This window comes from Parus major, chromosome 5 (assembly GCF_001522545.3).
Source record: "Parus major isolate Abel chromosome 5, Parus_major1.1, whole genome shotgun sequence".
Taxonomy (NCBI): domain Eukaryota; kingdom Metazoa; phylum Chordata; class Aves; order Passeriformes; family Paridae; genus Parus; species Parus major.
The window spans coordinates 54,881,292-54,901,582 of record NC_031774.1 but is presented as its reverse complement, the minus strand read 5'-3'; the positions used below and the strand labels follow the sequence as shown (position 1 = coordinate 54,901,582).

The 20,291-nt window shown below is 42.5% G+C and overlaps 1 protein-coding gene across 1 annotated transcript in view; it reads left to right on the top strand.

Annotated features, from left to right (window-relative positions):
• Positions 1-2,658: 2,658 nt before the first annotated feature.
• Positions 2,659-20,291, top strand: part of BRF1 (BRF1 RNA polymerase III transcription initiation factor subunit) — a 172,263-nt gene continuing 154,630 nt past the window's right edge. The window contains exons 1-2 of the mRNA XM_015630574.3: positions 2,659-2,890; positions 16,678-16,758. Coding sequence (XP_015486060.1) covers positions 2,704-2,890; positions 16,678-16,758 — 268 coding nt within the window. The 5' untranslated portion in view covers positions 2,659-2,703. The remainder of the gene's footprint in view (positions 2,891-16,677; positions 16,759-20,291) is intronic.

Below are 20,291 nucleotides of genomic sequence, written 5' to 3'. Positions count from 1 at the left end.
TCAAAACCGTACACCCACAGGTGGATTGTATTTGATGTTTTTGGAGGCACAGCAGGAAGGAAATTGGTCGGTCTGGGCTAACAGACATCCTGATCAACACTTTTTTCACACTTAGGAGTGAAAATAAAAGATATTAAATATGAGTAGGTGAAATGGAAAACAGGTCCTTTCCTCCTCTTAACTAAAAGGGAAAAATAATGCAGGGAAAGGAGCTTTGTCAAAAGAAGTTTTTAAATGACCAGCTCTGACTCTCAGGCTTAGGAAATTTACTAAAAGGTTATTTTTTTAGCCTAAATGAACTGACCCAGGTGTTATTCATTCAGCGGGCTCAATGCTATTGGTCAAAAGAAGTTTAGTTAATCCTCTAGCAAGCAGAAAGGGCAAAGAACATACAGAGGTGATAAATTACTTATATTTTGGCTTATATTATAATTACTTATATTTTGGGAATGTTTGAAATATTTAAGGGGTATTGTATATGAAAGCTTTCATGAATGAGAGGCAAAGACTGAAGTCTTCTGGTCTGGAAACCCATTTTATTTCATCATCATTAACCTCACCTTATAAGAAGATAAAAATTAAAACAGACATCCTTCTTCAGTATAACGTTAAATGAGATTCTTTCTTTGGACAGCAGCGGTAGCTTAGGCTTTCACAAGGGCCCTCAGCTGCTCACATTCAAAGTGAAACACTCTGAACTTGTTTGGGACTCACAGAAAAGTCTTGCCACACTTAATTGAAGCACCAGAAATTTTCAAAGGTAAAACCTAAGACGTCATGGGACAGGACTACATTAGTCTCTGCCTAAGTGAAGTAAGAAGAAACTTTTTAATGGAAAGGTATTTCAAAAGTGCTCACTGCAGGATTTCTTGTGTTCGTGCTGGCCTTCATCAGAGCCTACCAGGCATTGTTTATCAGGAATATAATTTTCCCCTGATATTATCTACACAGTGTATAATTTTGTGAGATCATGCTTGGCTACTGTGGCACTCATTACCTCATCATCAGCAGGAGGAACTTCAGGAAGGAAATAACCTCCAGAAGCAGAAGGAATCTGGCGAGAGCCAAAGTTCTTATTTTAACAAATTCACCTCTGTGAATAGAATAAAAAGAAAGAAGACAAACTGTGTACATAGTGGTGCAATCTCCATTATGATATTGCTATTTTTCTTTTCAAAAGCACAGAACCTTAAGATTTTTAGGCAAATGATATAATTTGAGGCCTGTAAGACGCTCAGCTTTCTGGATGGAAAGATATTGCTTTAGTGCATACCCCAGTGTGCCTCTAAATGAACAAGTCATTTTGTACCATGTACCTGGTCAGTTCATGGAGGTCTACACCTGATACCTGGCAGCATGAGACTTCTGGTGGAAGACAGACACTGACAGTATTGAGTTTTATAAGGTGAAAATTTATGCTTCTGAATTAATTGTGCATTTCAAAAGCTGACAGATGGAAGTCTATACAAACATCCAGCTACAGAATCTATTCTGCTCAGCTTCCTTCCCATCTGTGTTATGGTGCTGATTTGCTACATGTGGGTTGAGTGCTAAAGTGAGCAATGACTTGGATGCAAACTAAGTTCTTTGATTAAGTGATTCTATGAATCATTGAGGACATCGACCCCTTGGAGCAAGTCCAGAGGAGGCTACCAAGATGATCAGAGGCATGGAGGACCTCTCCTGTGTGGAAAGCCTGGGACAATGGGGATTGTTCTGCCTGGAAAAGAGAAGGCTTTGGGGTGACCTAATTGTAGCCTTACAGTACCTGAAAGGAACCTACAAGAAAGATGAAGAGAGACTATTTACAAGGGCATGTAGTGACAGGACAAGGAGGAATGGAATCAAAGTGAGACACAGCAAGTTTAGATTAAATACTAGCAAAAAATCTTTACTGTGGCCAAGGTGAGGCTCTGGCACAGGTTGCCCAGAGCAGCTGTGGCTGCCCCATCCCTGGCAGTGTTCAAGGCCAGGCTGGACAGGGCTTTGAGCAACCTGGGATAGTGGAAAGTGTCCTTGTCCAAGACAGAGGGATAGGAACAGGATGATCTCTAAGGTCCCTTCCAACCCAAACCATTCTGTAATTCTACAATAATAAACAAGAGCTTCAAAGCACCAGACTTCGACTTGATGCTGCCTTTGTCAGGCAGGGCTCAAAGTGGTGTAATGAAATAAATTCATTAGGCCTCAACAACTTTCATCTCAGCACTACAGAACGATTAAATAGATCTGAGTAATGAATTTGATTGATGAATTTGATTGATGAATTTGACTGATGCCCAGGGGGTGCTGAGGTCCTGGCACAGGTTGCCCTGAAAAGATGTGGATGCCGCATCCCTGGGAATGTTCAGGGCCAGGCTGGATGGGGCTCTGAGCAACCTGGCGTGGCGGAAGGCATCCGTGCCCGTGTCAGACGGCTGGAAGCAGGTGCGGGGAGCGAACAGCAGCCCCAGAGAAGCCGATGGCTGCCCCGGCGATGCGGGGCCGGGCGGGCGCTGAGGGAGGAGCGCTCCGGGCGGGCGGGAGCGGCGGGCGAAGCCTCGCGAGAGCGGGCGGGGCGCGGCGGCGGCGGCGGCGGCCGCGCTCCTCCCCGTGCCGGTGCCGGAGAGCGAGCGAGGCCTGCGGCGGGCCCGGGCCGCGCTGTGCCGGGCAGTGCCGAGCGGCGGGGGCGGCGGCCGGGCCCGTCCCGGTGCAGCGGGCAGGATGCCGGGCGGGCGGGTGTGCGGCGCCTGCGGGTGCGCGGAGATCGAGGTGGACGCGGCTCGCGGGGACGCGGTGTGCACGGGCTGCGGGTCGGTGCTGGAGGACAACATCATCGTGTCCGAGGTGCAGTTCGTGGAGAACAGCGGCGGCGGCTCCTCGGCCGTGGGGCAGTTCGTGTCGCTGGACGGTGAGTGAGGCCGGGCCGGGGCAGGGCGGGGCAGGGGCGATGTGCGGAGAGGGGGCCCGGGGGCACGGGGAGCGAACGGGGTGTGGGGAATAGCGGGCGGTGTACCAAGAGAGGGTGTTGCGGGGATGGGGCACAGGGCAGAAGGGAAAGGATGCGGACACCTTTCCCCGAGGGAAAGGCGTGGACATGGACAGGGTGAAGGGGCTGAGAGAGGTGTGGGATCAGGAACAGAGCACAGGGATGAGCGACCCAGCGGAAAAGGACCTGGGGGTGCTGATCGACAGCCGCGGAACATGAGCCCAAGGCGTTCCCAGGTGGGTAAGAAGACCAGCGGCATCCTGGCCTCTCTCAGGAATAGTGTGGCCAGCAGGGCCAGAGAACTGGTCTGCCCCCTGTACTGGGCACTGGTGAGACCACACTTGGAGTGCCGTGCCCAGCTTCCCTCAGTTCGGGAAGGACATTGAGGGGCTGGAGCACATCCAGAGAAGGGCAGCGGAGCTGGGGAAGGCTCTGGAGCTCAAGGTGCGGTTGTTTAGCCTGGAGCAAAGGAGGCTCGGGGGAGACCTTACCGCTCTACAACTCCCTGCCAGGAGGGTGGAGCCAGGTGGGGGTCGGGCTCTGCTCCCAGGGAACAGGTGACAGCAGGAGGGCACATAGGCTCCTGCTGCACCGGAGCAGGTTTAGTTGGACATTAGAAAGAATTTCCTCATGGAAAGGGTGATTAGACATTGGAATGGACAGGTCAGGGCAGTGGTGGAGTCCCTGTTCCTGGAGGTGTTCAAGGAAAGGTGGGCTATGGCACTCGGTGCCATGGGATGGTTGACAGTGTTCAGTCACAGGTGGGATTCAGGGACCTTACAAGTCTTTTCCAACCTAACTGTGTGATTCTGTGAATTTAGGGACAGGGCATGGGAGTGAGGGAGCAGTGGGCAGTGTGGGGAAAGGGACGGGGAGATGCTGTGCCAGAGGGTGGGGTTATGGGGATGCTGCATGGGAGAGAGAGGACAATGTATAGGGGAGATAAGGACACTGTGCTGGGAGATAAGGACAATGTATAGGGAAAAGGGTGCTGTGCAGAGGGGTGTGAGGGACAGACTGTGGGAAACCAGGCTGTGCAAAGAAGGGATATGGATGGTGCACGTGGGAACTAGTGCTGCAGAGTGGAAATGGGAGAGGCAGTGCATGGGGAGAAGGAGGGCTGTGCAAGGTGAGACAGAAGTGAAAGATGAATAAGAGCTGTGCAGGATGAGAGAGATGCTCTGAGTGTGATGGAGTAAATGTGTGAGGGACTGGGGCAGGTGTGTGAGAAGATTTGGGGCTCTGCTGAAGGGCTATGTGCACAGGAAGTGGGGAGGTAGATGAAATCATTTGGGATGGAGGACGGGAAAGGTTGGGTTGGGTGTTTAATGGATAGAGGGAACGTGTAGGGGCACAAGGAGGAGAAACAGGCTGGATGTAAAGGGTCAAGAGTCTCCTGTCAGTAGTTGGGTTGGGGTGATTGTGTGAATACTCTGGAGGATAAAACATGGAAAAAGACGATGTCAAGAAGACACAGTGTTTAGAAGGGGTGAGAAGGAAAATGGATGTGGGGAGGAAGTAGTATTTGAAAGGGAAGAGATGGAAAATCTCTATGGGGAATGTATATAAGGAGAAAGAAACATAAGCAAAAGCATGGGAAAGAGCTTAGTGGTGAAACAAGCGGCTCTGATGGATTGTATAGCTGTGGGGAAGAAAGAGGAATTCTTTCTGTGGTGGAGAATGCAGCACTGCAAATTGGAGTTTGGGAGTTTACTGTAGGCTAGGAGTTGTCTGATGCCATTCCTGTCTTCCAACTCAGGGTGCTGCCATTACTTTTTTTATAGCTTATGAGCAGCTCTTGTATCCTTCACTTTTTCCTGTTGTGATGTGGAGACTACATTTTTAAGGGCTTGTTCTGCTTTTTCTCTCCCACCCAAAATTATGCAGGACAGATGGCATGCAAGCTAAAGCGCATTTTGGGATGCCTTTATCCTTAAAAAAAATCAAAAGGAAAAGACAGAAATGCACCATACCGAGGCTGTTTTACCCTTCTGGGTACTGAATTGCACAGTACTTTACAAAATTTCTTTAAGGTAGTATAGCCTTTTTTTTTTTTTTTTTTTTTTTTTTTTTTTTTGTGTAAGTCCTGAGATGCTGCTCATGGCTATTCTTTTTTTCCTGAATAATACATTAATTCTTTGCTCTTGTATAGCTAATTAGCTACTTGTTATATGTTACCCTGAAAGAACAAAGCCTGGTACCCACAATGACAGATAGGCACCCTAAAGGTGGTAACTGTGTAAAAATGAAAATGTGATTGCAGCACATTCTAACGTGCTTATGGTGGCTTTGTCTGGCTGGCACAAGGTGTGGTTGCAGGGGCTTCACTGTGTGTTCTTACTGTGATCTTCTAGCAAGTCCCCATGTCCACTGATGTGTGCACTTGGGGAAAGTGTTTGTGGAAATGACAGAAGAGAACTTTAAAAACAATGCTCTGTGTAGGTTTGTTAAGTTGCTGCAGAGATGAGTGAGGGTGAGGCCCTGGAATAAGTTGTCTGGAGAAGCTGCAGATGCCCCATCCCTGGAGGTGTTCAAGGCCAGGTTGGGTGGGGTTTAGAGCAGCCTGGTCTGGTGGAAAGTGTCCCTGTCCATGGTAGGGGGATTGGAACTAGATAATGTTTAAAGTCCCTTCCAATCCAAATCATTCTGTGATTCTGAGTGCAGGCCCTGTTTCACACCAGAAATATTTTAAGGAAAGTAGGATATGGGTGACTTATGTTGGTATGATTCTTTATGTTCCAAAGCAGGTGCTTCTGTTGTGAATAATTTTTTTTTTCCTCAGCATAAATTGAGTGATGCAAGCTAATCTGAAAAGATGTATTTGTGCTGCAATAGCAGTGTCTTCATCATGTGTGCTTGTCTATTAATGTGTTTATGACTGATTAAAATCCTCTGGAATGGGGAGAAAAGTAATTTATTTTGTAAGAAGGACTTTGTATCTCTCCAAAGGGTGGAGAATTTTCAAAGGAATGTATATTTTTTTTGTATATGTCAGAAACGATGTAGTTGCTGAAAGCAGCATTTTCTGGTAAGGTATGCCTTTCAGTGACTTCTGATTCTATTAGTAAATTTCCATCAAAACTGAATGAAATGCCTTGGTCTGAGGCTCCTTGGACTGTAGTCTGATGAATTCAGAGTGTGGAACATTTGCAGTGTCAGAGGTGCCTGGGGTGCTGTTTTTGTGTCCCTGGCTCATGTTTAGTAGGGCTGGGTGTCTTGGAGAACCTTGTCTAAGGTATGCAAAGGATGAGGGATGTCAGGTTCTTGAGTGCAGGGCTGGGAATTGAATGGGGCTTTTGGTGTTTATGGAGTTCAGAGCTACTGGTTGTACAACAATATTCCTCAAATCTTTTCAAGATCCACAGCAGCTTCTATTTGTGTGTTATTACATGTTGAATACAGATGCATTTATTAATAATTTATTTTCACCTTCATGATAAAAAAGCAAAAGGGAGTGGCAAGCACTGAGACACTGATTTTTCTTTTCTAAAAACCTTTTATTTTTCCAAGCTACAAGTTAAGATTTCAGAATTTTGCATCTGTTTACTGAAGAAGTGAATCCTGCACTTCTCTATATTAACACAAAGTGGCCAAGTCCTTGCTAAGTCATGTAGAATCCCTATAAAACATCAGAAATCCCTTCTTTTATTCTCTCGGTTGGAGGAAGGTGTGAGATCACAGTTAAGTTTTCTCTGGCAATATTTACATTGAGCTACTTGTGTGCCTGGTGTAGGAAGCCTCAACACTGATGTCTTTTACAAAGAAATTTGATGTAGCTGGTGTTCTCCAGTGCAGCTGTGTGAGTCTGTTCCTTTCCATTGTTTTGATGTTTTTGCAACTGAGCTTTTCGTGTGCTGAGAAAGCGTGGGCTTGGCCATGAGTGAGGGGTTTTGCTTTGCTCTCCATGAAGTCTTGGGAAAATACAGGCTAGTTAAGTGTGTTGGACAAAAGGGAAGAATCACAGAATCATTTATGTTGTAGGAGAACTTTTAAGATTATCAAGTTCAGCTGTTAACCCAGCACTGCCAAGTCCATTACTGAACCATGTTCCTGAGTGCCACATCTACATGCACAGGTTGAGCCAAGTAGTGAAGGATAAAATATGTGTTCTGAACAAGTAAATACAGGGTAACAGTACTTTTTGGCAAAGTGGCTTGCCTTGAAGATCCTTTGGAGCTTTCTAAGGAAGTTGGTAAGTGGGTGAAGCAGATGGTTGGATTTTCAAGGTAAGGTCAGCAAGGTCTTTCACCAGACGCTTTTTTGGTAAGTGGACAAAGCAGAAAGTTGGATTTTCAAAGGAAGGTCAGCAAGTTCCTTCATGAAAATCTTTTATAGAATCTGAACTGTCATTGGTGAGGAAGTCTTTACTGAGCAGAGTAGCTCTTCAAATGATAACAAATATAGTCTGGAGAGTACAGAAGGAGGTGCCAGTGAAATTTCATAGAATCTGGACTGATGATATGGAAAACAGGTGACTGGTGAGTTAATGAGCTTTGTGGGCAATACTAAATTATTTGGGGTAGTAAAGACTGTAGAAGGACCTGTTGCTTTTAGTGGATGAGTGGTAGGATATCAGATGGGATCAAAAGTTGTTGTGAGTTAGTAAATTGTTCCTTTCTTCCAAATGTGGGATGGTTTCTTCTACATCCAGACTAGCTAAGGTAATAATGGAAGGAGATCCCTAGGTTGTAATGGGTGGCTTTATAAAAAAAAAAATAAAATTGCTCAATGTTCATTCATGGTACAAAAACACCTGAGTGGGGAGAGGAATGTTAGAAGTTAAAAGAGCATGTACAGCATTTCTGTACACTGTTACATATCCACAGTGTTACCTCCAACTGAAGTGCTGTGTGCAGTTCTGGTGGGTTTCTCTTTCCTTCCCCCTCCTCAGGAAAACCTCTAATAGAACTAGAAAAGCCACAGAGAGGATGATGGAGTGATTAAGAGAAGAGCTTCCTGAAGAGCTTCTCAGAATCACTGAATAGACTCAGCCTCTTCAGACTGGAAAGGAGATGATTGAATGGTGCCATAGTAGAGATCTGTAAATGCAGTAAAATAACACAACAGCGGCTGCTAAGGGTCACATAATGCAAAATTTAGGGAGTGCTATGAAATCTTGCATCTAGCTGATTGCACAGGTAGTGGGGAGGAGGTTCAGAGGCATTAGGAGGTTTTGTTTGGTTGGTTTTGGTTTTTACAGAAACCCCCTTGTGTGAATCTGAAGTTGTGGATGTTAAAAGATTACATGAGTTTAAAGTGATTGGGCAGACAGAATAAAAAGGTGTCATGGCCATTAAAGAAATGAATTGTTTCTGGTTCAGGAAATCCTTGAGCCACAGATCTCTAGACATTGGGAGATTATATGAGAGAACTATCACAACAAGCTTTCCTCCTGTGTTTTGTGTTACCCTTGTAGGCATGTATATTAATGGACTTTCTCATTCAGAGGTAGGATACTGGACTAGGCTTTCAGTCTGATTTGGCACAGCTGTTCTTTTGAGTTTTCACAGGAAGAGCATGTTCTTTGAGCTTTACAGAGCTAATCCCACCTTTCCTTTAAATGCTGTCTGAAAGACTGGCAGGTCAGCTCTTCCTGTAAGGTACCTGTCACTTCCTGGGTTGTGATCTGTAAATTATTTCACTAGCAGGGGAATAACCCCTTCATGCTCTAGAAGGGGCTGCTGTGTACTGTTTTGTATTCTTTTGAGAGGAAAGTCCTCTGAAAGCTTTGATATGCCCCTTACTGGTCTAGTTAGTTGTAATTCTTAATTCTGTTGTGAGTGGTCACAGTCAGGAAAGAATTCAGCCTCACCACTTCACCCTAGCTATATTACTGTCTTGAAGCTTGTGAAGACCCTGCCTTGATAATGGGTTCAAGAACCTGACTAATTTGACCTTAGATAAGTCAGGTTATTAGTGGAGAAGGGTTAACCTGCCCACTTTAGCTCCAAGGAACTCTGCTGATTGCACAGAAAGTGAGGCATGTACTTTTCCTAGCTGAGTCTAGTTTTGAACAATAACTATTCACTTTATAATTGATAACCAGTTCAGACTGGCCAAAAAGATTGTTTGCTCTGACTTCTTAACAAATTTAGAGATCTTTTGAATCCTGCTAATTGGAATGAATGTGTCTTGCTTTTTTTTTTTCTTCATACCCAAGTTCTTAACAGTTCTGCCTATAGGTTGCTACATGTGAACACACCCTAGCAGGAAGTACAGCAGTACAGGGTCTGAGAGTGAGCTACATTTCTCCCTCTCCTTTATGCTATGATTGCATCCTGGAAGATGGAGTTACACTGAGCCCTTTGCCAGTTTGCACTGGTTGGATGTCTGCTGCTTTTGTAGAAAGGCAAGTTAAGAGTTGTGTGCCATGTCTGAAGGTTAGGAGTTCTCTGATTGCTCTGTCAGTGTGTCTGGGTGGGAGTTGTTGGGAGGAACTGTTTTCACAAATACTTTCTTTGAAGCTGACAGGGGAAAAACTGAAGCTGAAGACAGTAAGAGAAAGTTGTGCTTGGAGCAAACCTGACAGCCCAGATCCCTCTTCAGTTTTTGTTTAAAGAAGCTGAGAAGGGTGAAGTCTGGGACTTCTGGCACTAATCAAAGGAGAAGAAAAGTCCCACATGGGAAGGTTGATGTGCAGGCAGCACAGCAGCAAGCTGGACGATGTAACTGAGAAATACAGCACAAGGAAATGATGCTGCAAGGTGTACTGAGCTTGTGATCCTCAAGCAAACTGTCTGGGGAGACTCTGCTTCTTTTGTTTCAGAAATTCACTTTAAATGCTTGGTAGTACATTGAGAAAAACAGATCTGATAAGCTTCTTTGTCACAAGCCAGGTACTGCTGGTTCTTGTTGTCCCAGACCAGCTTTTCTCTGGGGTTCCCCCAAGGCTGTCCATGGCCCAGGACCCCATCCCAATCCTCAGGGATGTCAGCCCCTGCCCCAGGGACTGCACAGCAGGGCTGGTCTGCAGCTCCTCACTGCCTTGCCCTGCCCACCCATGGACCCTGTAGGCTCCTGTCCTGTCTGGCCTCAGCCCATCCCTGGACCCATAGAGGTGCCCAGTACCCTCAGCTCTGCCTGTCCCTGCCCTGCTATAGGATTCAGGGTCACATCTCAAGTAAAAAATTAAATGAGAATTATTTGTATTTTTACTTACTTTTACTTAGTGACTAATCCTGGAGGTTTTAGGGCAGTGACAAATACACAGGCACAGTCACAGAAACAGGATTCTGCAGTGGGCACTGACAGCATCAGTTCTTCTTCAGCACTGAGTCAGAATCTCTGGCTCTGGTACAGCAAACATGCATTAAGACTCTGCAGCTCCAAATGTACATGAGTTTTCAGTGCACTAATTTCAGGCTGGTGGGAGGTTATATTCTTGCTTTTGCTCATAAGGGGAAAGGAAAGTTATGAACCAGTATTCCTTAACACACCAACAAGTGCTTGTTAAAGTTTTTGGTGTAGGAGGTTCCACAACATTTATGAGTAGCCTGCTTCAAATTTTAGAACATCGAAGAAGAGCTTATTTCTACTATAACAAGTTTTTTTTTGCAAGTAAATTATAATGAAGTTACTACAGAGACCCATTAGCACTGCCAGAAATGCTGAATGTGTACTCTCACTCTGCAGTGTCCCATGATTTAATGTATCTTCAGCTCTTCATTGAAGCTGTGGTATGCCCAGTGTTTTAGGGTATACCTGTGGAAGCTTCTTGAAGTATTTTCTATACTATTTTATCCATAAAATCTTTGTTTTTACATTGAGGCGTGTGAGCTACATTGACCTCACATGCAGAACTTGACAAGAGTTTGCCTTGATCTAAGTACTTGTCTTTTGGGGATTGTGGAAATGAAAAGTTATGGTCAGAAAGCTGGAAAGAAGAGAGGGATGGACTACATGGAGGAAAAAACTTACAGTTTAAGCTGAGCTTACTAGTCATTCATCTTCTGTACTTTTTTGTCCTCTTGAGTTTTTTAAGATGGACAATTACTGTCACAGTGATTGGTAGCGATACAATTGCAAAAGGGGATGAACTCTGTTCTTGTATCAGATTCTTTGCTTTAGTCCAATTGGTTCCTATGTACAATAAAGGATTCTTGTGTATTTTTGAAAATTAAAGAGGTGAAAGGAGGAAGAGTTTTGTTTTTAATTGGTAGTTGTTAATTGGCTTCTATGTAAGATATTGAAAGACCAAGTCCTGGCATTAAATGTTTCTTACAGTGCATTCTCAAATAGTCCTGAAGTGGGCTCTGCCAGTAATACACATGCTAAACTTTAAATGAAAACACAGGGTACTGAAAAATTAAAATAATATTAATACCAGCAAGTTTCCTCATACTTGTGGCTCAGCTTTTTAGAGATGACTAAATGGTTAATAATAACCATAATAATAAATAACATGGTTGATATTAAGTTATGCAAAGTGGTCATGATGTCAAATTGCAATACAGAGAAAGGAAGTATGCTGGGTTTGCAGACCCTTTGATGGAAATCCTAAAGAGTATTTACCTGTTTTACTCTGTGCCAGATTTTCTCATTACGAAACTAGTTCATAATCATGCTATGTTGGGAAGGAAGAGGGGGAACTTCCATCTAAAATAATCATCTGCTATATGTTTTAGTGAGATGAATCAATTTTGCTTCTCTCCCTAAATCCTCCAGGTGGCAATCGTGCACCAAAGTTAATATGAAGCTTTTTCTGGCATTGAGTCTTTTCCATACTGTCCTTTGGAGTGGAACAACAGAGGGTGGTGCTGTCAGCTGTGCAGAATAGTGCACGTAACTTGGATGCAGACTGATTTCAGACCTAAGCTGGGTTGTGGTGGATGCAACTATATTTATCTCTACAGCTTGTGGTTAGGAAAATAAGCTATTATGGAATAGATTTAAAGTTTGTCTATGGTAGTTTATGTTTCAGCAGACTCTGGTGCCTGCAGACCTGTTCATTTCCCTGGAAAAATGGGTGGGGAAAGATTTGTTTCAGTTGCAAACTTGAACTCCAATCACATAATTTTGCTATGGTATGAATTGTATAGTTTTGTATACAGTTTGTATCTATATTCTAAAGGTATGAATTGTCGTGGGAGATTTACTTAACCTCTTTTTTACTTTTATGGTCTAACTTCAGTAGGAAGCTTTTTTTTTTATGTTACATTATCTTGTCTTCCCCTATTATGAAGCCATTGGTGTGATGCAGTCTGCATTCTTTACCAAACTTTACCAGATTTTATGCTGGCTCTGTAAATACATGTATTTGAAATAGAAGGTTTGCCCCTACTTTGTCCTGAAGAAAGGACTGGTGTCTTTTGGGTTTAATTTTACAGGGAAGGATTTTGCTAGGATTGGTCCTATCAGATATCAGGTGCACTTCATTTCAGGCCACAAGCAGCCTCATTCCCTGTCTTCACTTGCACATTTATATAGGGGAAACAAAATCTGTAATGCTGGGGCTGAATCTGTTTCTCCTCCAGGTGTTGAGTCTGAAACTCATCATGTCACTATTTGACAGAAAAGTTGCCCTTTAAGCTGCAAATGCCCAAGGAGCTGCTCTTTGCTTCCACTGTGTGGAGTGATTTAATAAGTGCTGTTCCTGTTACCTGTCGTTTTTTGTTGTTGTTCAAGATTACCAGAAACTTCAAGCTTTACTTGCACCTTTTACAGCTTGAGGAGCATTTTTGTAGAGAAGCAGGGTGATGTGACTGTTTGTTAGGGAGTTGGTGGAGCAAAACAGAAACTGCTGAGTTGCTTGTGCTGTGAGCAGCAGACTGGGGGTGGCTGCTTTTGGCTGATGGAGGGATAGTCACGGTAGAATCATATAATTGTTTAGTTGAAAAAGGCCTTTAAGACTGTAGAGTCCAGATGTTAATGCATCTCTGACAAGTAGTTTAGCACTCAAATGATGAAGGGTTATAGTTTGGGTCTGGACTTGTGTGAGCTTTCACTGAGTATCTATCATCATGTTTCCAGACATGATCCCCTGTATCCTCAGTTCTGTTGTGTTAAAGCAGTGTAGCCTACCGAGAAGACCACACAAAAACTGGAGTAGCTGTATTTCTGAGCTGCCTAACACATCTCTCCACACCTTCTGTTGTCCAAAATTTCATGTAAATGTCCAAAGCAAACTTGAAGGGAAAAGGAAGATTCAGTTATGTAAAGCTAGCTGCAAATCTGGGTGAGTTTCTAAAAGTAATCATAGTCATAGAATATCCTGTGTTGGAAGAGGACCCACAAGGATCATGAAAGTCCCACTCCTGGCTCAGCACAGGACACAGCAAATGTCTGAGAACATTGTCCAAATGCCTCTTGAATTCTGCCAGTCTTGCTGCTGTGACCACTTCCCTAGGGAGCCTATTCCAGTTCTCAACCATCGTCTGGGTGAAAAACTTTTTCCTAGAAGCCAACCTAAAGCTCTCCTGATACACCTTTATGGCATTCCCTCAGGTCCTGTGATGGATCACCAGGGAGAACATCTCGGTGTGTGCCCCTCCTCTTCCCCCAGGAGGAAGTTGCAGCTGCAGTGAGGTCTCTCCTCAGTCTCCTCCAGGCTGAGCAGACCAAGCACCCTCAGCTGCTGCTCATACGGCTTCACCTCTGGGCTCTTCACTCTCTTCATGGCCCTGCTTTGCACACTCTAATGGCTTTATGTCTTTTTAATATTGTTGTGCCAAAGCTGCCCCCAGGACTGGAGGTGAGGCTGTCTCAGTGCAGGGCAGAGCGGGACAGTCCTCTCCTCACCCGGCTGGCGATGCTGTGCCTGCTGCCCCTCAGGACACGGCTGGCTCTCCTCAGCAGATGGCATGAGCTGATGGCAGTGTACCTTCAGCACCTCATGGAGGAGTGCACTGGAGCTGCCTTAGGGAAGTGGTAGTGTTAATGTGGAAGATTTGGCAGGCAATACTTGAAGACACCAAATACTTCTCGGATATATTTTTGTATGTCTTGAAAGCTGAATGTGAAAAACCAAAAGCCTGCTTAATTCACTTTTGAAGTTGTGGGGGAAGAATGGAAAAGGTCAAGAAATGTAAAAATTGCAGTTAAGCTGGGATGTTAATTTGGTTGTGCCTGGCAATTGCTGTTCCTTTCCTTTGTACTTTTTAAATTGCTAGCTTTGTAGGGATTTTTGTCTTTAAATGAATTTGATGATTTCAGTTTTCTTTTTTTAAGAGTTTATCTTTTTATTACCCAGCTGAACAGTTATGTTAATGAATTTGGTTTGCATTTTGCTTGTAAGATTAAAGCTGAGGGTGAGACTACATAGTCAATGGCAACATTAGTTTGCAGTTCTGAGAGTGTAAGTGCTCAACAAACTAGTTTTCTGCCAGTTTTCAAAGACAAATACTAAGTAGAGATGTTCAGCCTTTCCAGTTAACTTGCTGAAAAATGGGTACATCAATTCTGATAGCAGAATCTGTCTTTCATATAGCTCTGCTGGTATCTGCTGCAGTCTCTGTAGCTTGGAAACAAATTTCTTTTATGTATGATGTTATAACTTGATGTCTAATGAAAAAGAGTCTTAAAGAACAAAATCACTAAAGTCTCAACTTAATTTCATTTTGTTTATATTATTGTGGTTTTTCACTCCTGAGTAAGTTTAATTATTTAGTTATTAGTATTGTTTATCACCAATATAAGATTGTTTTGTGCAAGCTTTTTAGTAGTAACAGGGAAACATTTAAAAGTGCTGTTTTGCCAATGACAGTCCAAAGCAGTTCAGTATTTTGGTATGTTCAAGGATAGAGGAGACTGGGAAGTGGAGCCTTTGTGTTCAGGAGGGGGCAACCATGGCTTTGACAAAAGTGCTGGGGAGCCTTCTGCCTCCAGCCTGCTTGCTCCTGCCTTGTAGTTGGTGTCCTCCTCCCGTGTACTGATGCTCCTATGTACTGATGGGCTCTCCTGCTGCAAATCAGACTAATGAGGAAGCCTGTGGTAAGGCAAACCTTAAAACAACCAAAAAAAAAAGGAAAATGGGAGGCAAAATTTCTGTTTTGATTTGTTTACTGAAGAAAAGGAATGCAAAACTATTGCCATCATTGATAGGTTTTTTGCCAGGTAAACCATTCTTATAAATGTACACCAAAAATGTTATGCCTTCTTTTCTAGCTTGGTAGCCTCTCTCTGGTTTGCTGCATTGGTTTGTTTTCAAGTGTTTGTGGAAATACAAGGCTGTACCTGTAAGAATGGCAAGGAGACATTGCTGTCTCTAGCAGTCAAACACAGAGCTGGGAGAGTTACCTCTGTATCCAGGGAGGACATTACTATTGAATGTTTTTCACTCCTTATTAGGATGAAGTACTTAATCTGTGGGGGCATTTACATGAGAGCTGGTTATTGTTTTTAAAGTATCTTAATGAAATGGAGTTGGTTTCTGTTGTGGATAGCATTAGAAACATAATTTAAAGGTTATATGGAAAAATAACCTTTGAAGGCTGATAGTAGTTCTGCAGGGATGTTAGCTTATTAGCTTTTCTGGCCCTCCAAAAACCAAAACCATGGGTTTTGGTGTTGTTGGTTTTTTTCTCAGGATGGATGTACATTAAGTGCAACTGAGAGGAGACTAGAGCTAAAAAGTCTGGTAAGATGAATAGTTTAGGTCACAGTTTCTCATAAGTTGTACCTGCCCTGGAAGTGTCTTATTCAGATATGTACAGGAAATTCCCTGAACTGCTTTAAAGAGTCACTTCATTCCCCTCTCTGTGTCTATCCCAAAGCCTTTCTAGTTTGTTCTGAAGAGCTAGTCTAAGAGGAGAAAACAGCCACAAGAACTTAAGGAAAAGCTGTAGGCATTATTGACAACAAGATGGCTTTTTTCCCCTATCCTGAAGACCAGACAACTTGAATGAAGTAGAAGTCCAATTACTAACAAATTGCTTTTTTTCAATCCTGTGCAATTTAGCTTTTTGGTCTTGCTGTTAAGGTGATAGATTCAGATATCCTGCTTGAGGTACCCTGATTTTTTTAAAAAAAACCTTCCTGCTTTAGTGGGAGACTGTTTTTGTCCTTGGTAGTTTAATTCCCTGTTCTGCAAGATTGGTTTGCATGCAGTAGTTCCACTGACTCCCAGCAGTCTCTGCACTGGCATGGATGCCCAAAGCAGCCTCTAGTTCATGCTGATTTACAACTCAGACTTCTTTTAAGTCTCTAACCTTTCAGGGTGTAAAAGTAGGAGTTCCAGACTTGCAGTTTTTATAGCCTAAGTGTTGCTGTGTTTACCTAATGACAAACCGAAGTTATTTTAAAATAACTGTTACGCCTGTAGTAGCCAACATAGTAATTATTGAATTCTAAACATGTTTTATGTTCTATAATGCCAATAATTACATATTAAAATTCTGCAAATTCTTCATTGAATATTCTTCAGACAAAAATACTAACTAAGCAATTTTTTCCTCCTTTATTTTGAGAAATATTTTACCATACTGATTTTCATGTTCTGCATAAAAGAGATATTGAGAGATTTCGGTAGTTTCTTTGGAACTGAGATTGGGAGGGTTTATGGATCCATGTAATTCTTATGGTATGCCAAGAAAGAAGTAATTTGTAGTATTGGTACTTGATGTCTTAAGTACTTTAAGACCTTCTTAATGTAGTTTGGCATATTGTAGATTATACAGATACTGAATATATTGGCACAATGAGTTTTATTTTAATATTTTAATTAATGTATTCTCTTTGACATGTCGGGTGTTTGTTTTTTTTTCCTCTAATAGGTGCAGGGAAAACACCGACTTTAGGAGGAGGATTCCACGCCAATCTGGGAAAGGAGTCACGAGCACAAACTCTGCAGAATGGTACTAGCAAATTTTAGTCTTGCTGATATGAATTCTTTTTATTAATATGGTTGATACAATTAATTTTTAGTTTTGAATGTGACCTCAAAACCTTGGCAGGCCCCTCATTATTCAGTGGACAAGTCTGCCTAGTGCTGATTTTCCATTGTGCTCTCATTTGGCTGCTACACCTGATTTATGAGTTCATGTAGCTGACTGACAAAGGGTAATGGCACCTTACAGTATTACTGTGGTTTAAAAGGGCTTTTTCAAGGTTGACATACCCATTGCACCTTCTTATTATCTGTTAAACCTATGGTGGCTTTTTATTTAGTCCATTTTCGGGGTTCTTGAAATGCTTTATTCATGTCTGTTTTTAAGTATAATTCAAATATTGTTAGTCTTAAGCAATACAAGTGTGAGATAATGCATATAAATAATCATGTGCTTAATATGGGATCATTGAATAGAGAGAGGTAAAATGGAAAAAAAGGTTTTAGCGCACAGGTGACATTAAAATAAATATTCTCATTACATGCTTTACATTTTAATTAAGATCTCCATATTCTACACTCTTTAAAGAGGCTGAATAATACCAGCTTTTATTCCAGGAGTAGAATGGTCTTCCAGTTTGCTGTTGCTCATATCAAGGGACACGAATTGTCATTTTTTGGCTAATTAATACTCCTGTCTCATGACTCTTGGAGATGACAGCTGATGGACTGTCATAGCAAAGTCTCAGAAGCTGACATGTAATTAACCAGAGATGTAAATGGGTTTTACTGATAAGATGCTCATTTGGGGGAGATATTTTAGAGAAAAGTATTTTTCTAAATTAATCTTACATTTGCAACTCAACACAGAAAAATCTTGCCTCTATTATGCCTCCATAGATATATGAAGATTAATCTGATATTATATCTTCATAGGTATAGACAGGTTAAGATTGATCTGTGCCATTGAAATACAGTCAGATTACTCTACCCAGCATTACTTAGCTGATGTATATACAGATTGTTTTATATGCAGAATCTTTTCTTCAGCTGTTTTGACTTAAGAGTATTGAGCCCTGTTTGTTTGGCAAAGTAAAGCTTGTACTTTAGGTGAGCTAGTGTCATTTTCAGGTCTGAAGTTACTATCTTAGGAAGTTTAAATTTCCTGTCTAACATGTAGCCTATATAAGCAGTGGGATAAAGCCACTAAACTTAATGAAGTCTGGTTTTGGATTAAGGCGCTTTAATCAAAACTGTAATTTTGAACAGGCATTTTAAAAATAAATTGGCTTTTTGTGCATAAGAACTTCACAGTTGTCTGTAATTGTAGAAGAGTGAAGTGCTGATGGAAGGAAATCTGTCTTGTTGCTTCGTGGAGTGTTTGAATCCTTCAAAAGCCCTTTTGGTTCTGCCAAAAGGTAATCACAAGTAAAGACAGTGTAGGCGTTTTTCTAGAATCTAAACACAGCTTTTTTCTTGGATGAGTGTTTGTTGGGGAATATGTCTGAGCATCTTCCTTCCCCACAGCTTTTGTGTGCGGGGCCTCCCTGATCAAAAACAATGATTGTGACTTGGCTTAAGTATATCAGCATTGTATACAAGAAATTTTAGTTGCTTTAAATGAACTTATCTCCCAAACAGTCTTGAAAGAAAATAATTTGTCTTTTTTAGTTACACCTCTCTGAAGCTCTTTGCAGGTTTTCTTCTATTTTTTTTTCCTGTCTATCCTTTATATAAGGAACAAGTATTTGGTCTTTGATTTCTGTAGCCAAACTACATTTGTCATGCTGCCAGTCTGTCTCTGGGAAAGTTCTTTTCATTGAGCTAAGTGATGTTCTTGCTCAGTCCCAGGCATGACAACAGCAGCTGATATTTCAGGTAGAGCAATTGGTGTTTGAAAGGCTTTTCTTTTCTGCCTCTGTATAATGAGCCGGTTGTCTGCTGCTTTTAATCACACTTCTGGCTTTACATAGTTTTTAATTGCAAATTGAGCTATGGCAATGAGCTTACAAAATCTCACCCTGTCACTGTGGGCCCATGATCATGAATTTTTTTTTTTGGGGTGAAATTATGTTAAATATCCATCATGGTTAAACTTGAAAGTGTAGCAATGTAAATGAACTTACCGTATGTATTTTAGAGGAGAGGGATGGAGTTGTTCACTGGGTGAAACTGAAGTGCACTGCTAGCTGGCTGTATGAAAAATGAACAGTTATAAAAAGTGCCGAGCTACTTACTTATTTATTTGCTGGTGCCACTATGTTGGCATTTCCAAAGTTACCTGTTCTGCAGATGAAGTGCTGGAACTCGCTCCCGTGGGGATGCTGGTGCAGGACAGCCCATGAGGGAGGCCTGGGCTGCTGCTGCCCTCGGTGCTGTGAGAGCACGGATCTCTCCCGTACTGCCGGTGCTCCACACAGGCTCTTGCTGGAGGGAAGAGCCAGGCCCTGGGAAGCAGGGATGGGCTGTGGATGGAAGTCCCCAGTGTGCTGGAGAGCAGCTGAGAGCCTGTGTGTGGTCCGAGAGCGCTGGCAGGCCTCGCTCTGCGCCTGCTCTGCTTGCCAGCAACCTGCGGGCCTGACGTGGTGCGGGGAAAAGTCCAGCCGTGGAGCAGGGACTGGCTGGGTTTTAAAAAACAACCACCTCCCTCTGCTATCCCTCCATTCCCCCACTCCTTCCTCATGAAGTGTGGGCCAAATTCCTCCTTACTGTAAAGTCTGTTTTTCCAGGGGAGGTGGGAAGGAGGTCTGGACTCACTGTCTCTTAATTACCAGCAAAGCAGCTGGGCTCGGCTGAATGTATGATGCTGCTGGTTTTTGAGGCTTTTAATGAAAGGATATTTAGAATTAGATGAAAAACAGTTTTGCATTAGAATGCATAAGGTAATAACTTTTTTTTTTTCATGCATTCTAAAGCGAAGAAATGCAAAAGTAAAATCTCTCAGCAGCTGCTCATCAGTTCTGGACTCTTCTACAAAATCATGATGTGCATGGGTGTTTTTATAAATATGTATATTTATGATCTTAACAAAAGCCACCGGCAAACCTTGAACATTTTGTCATTTTCATTTTCAGGTTTGTGCAGGAATGTCCATTACACAGAACTAGTCTCCCTTACCACACATGCCTTTGCTGTACCTTTCCTCCCTATTTATAATGCAGTAGGGCATGGCCATTCATTTTCTCCCTTTCTTTGCTGAAGCAGCTGATGTTTGTGTATGTTTGTTTGGGAACTGGCTGCTTACAGAAACTGGAGTCTTGTTTACACTTGCTAAAATATTTATGCAGGGAAGACTTAATACTGTTGTATTTGTTCATAATCACTTTGATTTTCAGAGTGCTGTACTGTGCTAATTGAGTGTACGAAGCTCCACAAGTTCAACAAGCTCAGACCCACAAAATACTTTGTATCTGTACATACAGACATCATTTTTGTAGTAAAAACCTTCACACATGAGATGATGTGGTGTTTCAGCTTCAACTTTGTTTTAAGGGATATCGTAAAATATCTAAATACTACTGATCTTCTGAAAAAGAAGAATTATGAATAAAATACCAGCTC